General features: G+C 57.4%; 1 protein-coding gene across 3 annotated transcripts in view; it reads left to right on the top strand.

Moving 5' to 3' along the window:
- The first annotated feature begins 674 nt into the window (after positions 1–674).
- The window catches only part of CAMSAP3 (calmodulin regulated spectrin associated protein family member 3), a 20,479-nt gene continuing 17,182 nt past the window's right edge, over positions 675–3,971 (top strand). For all 3 annotated transcript variants that reach the window (XM_027844180.1, XM_027844179.1, XM_027844178.1), the window contains exon 1: positions 675–822. In XM_027844180.1, the coding sequence (XP_027699981.1) occupies positions 675–822 (148 nt within the window). The remainder of the gene's footprint in view (positions 823–3,971) is intronic.

Below are 3,971 nucleotides of genomic sequence, written 5' to 3'. Positions count from 1 at the left end.
CCGGGCGCAGAACCAGCGGACAGACAGGCCTTCTTTGTGTGTGGAGTTCAGGTGCGCCCAGGAGCTGCACAATGGAGGCCTGTCTGTCAGTCTGTCTGAGGCTTAACCGCCGGGGAAGGGGGTGGGGGTGAGGATGGGGGCAGGAAGGCGGTGCCTCCCGGGGGTGTCCAGGAACCAGAAAGAACCACCCCTCATCCACACCCCCCTCTTCCCGCCACCGCTATACTGCACCCCAAGACGAGGGGAGACCCAGAGGATTCCCCTCGTAGACACGCCCCCCCATCAGACACCGACTGGAACATCCCCGCGAGCCTCTGCGCCCCGCGTCGGTCCCTGAGCTCGGCACCCATATCCCGGTGGCCTAGGTCTCCTCGGGATCTGGAAAGAGGGGCCTCGGCCGCCTGGGTCCTGGAGAGGGCGCGAGCGGGGGGCGGGGCGTACCTGAGGCCCGGCCCCCTGGGCGGGGCGGCGGCGGCCGCCGGGAGGCGGAGAGGGGGAGGGTTGTGGGGGGACGCTGCTGCACCTGGAGCCCGGAGCCCGGCAGCTGCGGCGGCGGCGGCAGCGGCGGCAGTGGTGGCAAGCGGCGGCTCGGCCCGGTGCTAGCCCAGCCGAGGGGAGCCAAGGCCGGTCCGGCGTGGCCGGGCCAGACCAGACAGCGCATCCCAGGCGCCGTCATGGTGGAGGCGGCGCCCGCCGGCCCCGGGCCGCTGCGGAAAACCTTCCTGGTGCCCGAGATCAAGCCCCTGGATCAGTACGACTTCCCGCGGGCTAAGACGGCCGCCAGCCTGGCCTGGGTGCTGCGGGCCGCCTTCGGGGGCGCAGGTAGCGCTGGTCGCTGGCGCGGGAGGGGCGGCCGGCCGGGGCTGGGGCGCGGCAGGTGCGGGGGGCGGGGCTCGGGCTCCGGACCCCGCGGGGAAACGCCGGGGCCCCCGGGGAACAATGGCCGGCCTGGGGAGGGGGATGCGGGGCCGCGGCCGGCTCCCAGCCGCCGCCGCCGCCGCCTGCTTTGTGCGCTCTGGCCGCCGCCTCTGCTCGGGGGGGAGGGGTAGGGGACTCCTGGGTTCCCTGGGTCTCGGGGCCTCCTTCTCCGCCTCTTCGTCCTCCTCCTCTCCCTTCCCTGTCCCCGGCCGCGTCCCCTCCCCCTGCTCCCTCTCTATCTGCTTGGACTTTGCCTCCCCCGCCTGCGGCCAGAGCTGGGGCCAGGGAGGGGTTGGGGTGGAAGGAACCGGCCGTCCACCCTCCCGGGATCCAGGTGTTCGAGGCCCTGGCTCCTTACCCAGGACCCAGGTGTCTTATAATCCCGGTCACTCTACTTTAGCATCTAGGTGTCTGAGTACCCCTTCCGACGCCACCCAACCCCACCCCTCCCTAAACCATCCTACCCAGGCCCTAGCCTTGGGAGAGTGAGGCCAAGATTCTTGTCTTATTGCCTCCTCTGGGCCGTTCTGTCTTGTCCCCCTTTTTATTTCAATCTGGTGTGGGGGCTCACTGGCCCCTAGTATGAGAATGTCCCCAACCAGGTGGCCTAGCAAGGTTTGGACTTGGTACCTTATGGGCGTCCTTAATTAGCCAAGGGCCTAGCCTTCCACCTCAACGCGCTGACCCACATGGGACCCAGACCCTTACTCATTCACCCAACTGCCCCCAGCCCCTCAGGAGGCAGGCCTGGTTTCCTTAGCTGAAGCCTTAACTCCTCCCCAGCCTCAGCTGCCCCTGGGAATACCCTCCCCTCCGAGGGTGGAGCTGGGAGCCCAATATCCTCACCTCCTCATGGCTGCCTGGGAGGGGAGGTGACCAGGGTTAATTAAACCTAGGCCTTTAAGAGCTTCATGGATGGGAGATAGCCGGTGATCAGAGCAGGCATCTTCCTTCCCATCAAAGCCAAAGAATATCCCCCCCCCCCCACCCACCCCGGAGCTGCCCCAGCCCAGCCCAACCTGTTCTGTGGGTGTTTGAGAGAAGGACAGACACAGCCGGTATGGATGGGATGGAATCCCAGCCCTTGTGTCCTCCCTCATCTTTCTCCCTCCACAGCTTCTGTTTACCCATAAATCCCTTTGCCCCTTCTCTGCCCAGGCTCTTCTCAAAGGAAGAGGAGGCACCTTACAGGGACCCCAGGGTCTTGACTCCTAGGTTAAGCTCTTTCCTGGTTATCTGACCTCTAGGCAGGTCTGCTGTGCTCAAAGGAGTGAGGAGAACCTCCTAATCTGAGGACACAGCTAAGGTGGAATGGAAATAGCCCTGAAATGAGTCAGGGACCTGGGGTCTAGTCCAGCCTGTGTCACTAATTTGCTGTGTGACCTTGGACTGGTCCCTGACCCTCTCTGTACCTCAGTCTCTCTATTTGTAAAAATGAGGGGGTTAGTCTCTAGAACCTCTGGGGGCCCTTCCCCCTCTGAAAGTCTATGGTTCTGTGGGAGTTCTGAGACATAGAACTCAGAGGAGAAAGTCCTTGGTTGTGAAGTAACTACAGTGGGGTGGGAGTCAGGAGACCTGGGTTCGAGGTCACATTGTTCTCTGGATCAAATGAAAGAAAGCACATAATGCATTTTGAGTTTGTAAGTTTGCACTATCTTGAGAGACTGTGTGGGCAGGGGCCTGAGATGGGCAGGCAAGGAAACCTGGGTTCTGTTGATCCTTGGAAACAGAGACAGCAATGACTGGAATCCACGCTGGCTGAGCCCTGGAGGCTGCTGAGTCAGGAGAAATGTGGGTTTCAATCCTGCCTGACACTATGTAACCATGGGCAAGTCACTTAGCTTTTCTGAACCTCAGTTTCCTTACCTGTAAAAGGGGGGTGGTAATTATACCTCTAGCCCTTACCTTTTAGAATTGTTGTGAAGATTGAATGAGATAATGCATGGATTCCCAGAGGCTTCTCTCCAGCCAGTCTGTTTCCTCTCACCTCTCTCCCAGACATTCAAGTGTCACCGTCTATCTGTCTTGGTTCTTAGCTTCATTGACCACTTCTCTGCAAGTGACTCCCAAATCTCCACCTGCAGCTGTCTCCTCTCTTCTGAGACCCCAAGATCTCCAGCGACTTCCATGCCATTCCTACTTGGTTGTCCAAGAGATTGTTGTGAGATCTCAATCTTAGCGTGCCCCAAAGTGAGCTATATCATCTTTTCTCTTAAACCTGCTTGTCCTCTTGACTTCACTATTTCTGGCGGTGGCAACAACATTTACCCAGTCACCCATGTTCCAAACCTTAGGGTTATTTTTGACTTTTCTCTTTCCCCTACCCCTCCAGTTAGTTACCAAAACATGGCTCATGGGTAGGTCCCCTTCCTGTTAATAATGACAGGAGGGGGGATATTGTAAAAGCCTGGTTGGCCTTTCTGTCTCTCGTTTCTCCCTTCGGTGACCCTTGCTCCACACAACTGCCAAAGTAATTTTCCTATAAGCACAACGTTTATGTCATTCCTCTGCTCCCAAATCCTCAGAGGCTCCCTATTGCCTTCAGAATAAAATGTACGTTCCCTTGCCTGGTATTCGAGGCTCTCCACAATCTGGCTCCCATCGACCTTTCTTGTTGGATTTTCTACTATTACCCTACGTGTATTCTGGGTCTCTGCCAAATTGGACGGCTGCTAGCAGTTGCTCAATCTCATCTCCCTCTCTTTTTCTTTTCAGTATGCCTGGAATACACTCCATCTTTATCTCTGCCTCTGAAAGTCTTATAAAACCTAGCTTAGGAGTCACCCCTTCCTCAGACTTCTACCCCGGCCCAGCTGAAAGGGTTCTCTGCCTCCTCTCATTTTCCTAGATCGCTTCCTCTGAATCTCTGTGCTTTGTCCCTATTGTTGTTATTCAATCAATTCAGTCATGTCTGATGCCATTTTTTTTTTCTATTTGGTTGTTTTTGTTGTTGTTTTTTTTTTTGCCAAAGATACTGGAGTGGTTTGCCAATTCCTTCTCCAGTTCATTTGACAGATGAGGAAACTGAGGCAAACAGGGTGAAGTGACTTGTC

The sequence above is a fragment of the Vombatus ursinus genome, unplaced genomic scaffold (assembly GCF_900497805.2).
Source record: "Vombatus ursinus unplaced genomic scaffold, bare-nosed wombat genome assembly UNPS02014935.1, whole genome shotgun sequence".
Classification (NCBI taxonomy): Eukaryota; Metazoa; Chordata; class Mammalia; order Diprotodontia; family Vombatidae; genus Vombatus; species Vombatus ursinus.
This window is presented reverse-complemented; position numbering and strand designations above follow the sequence as displayed.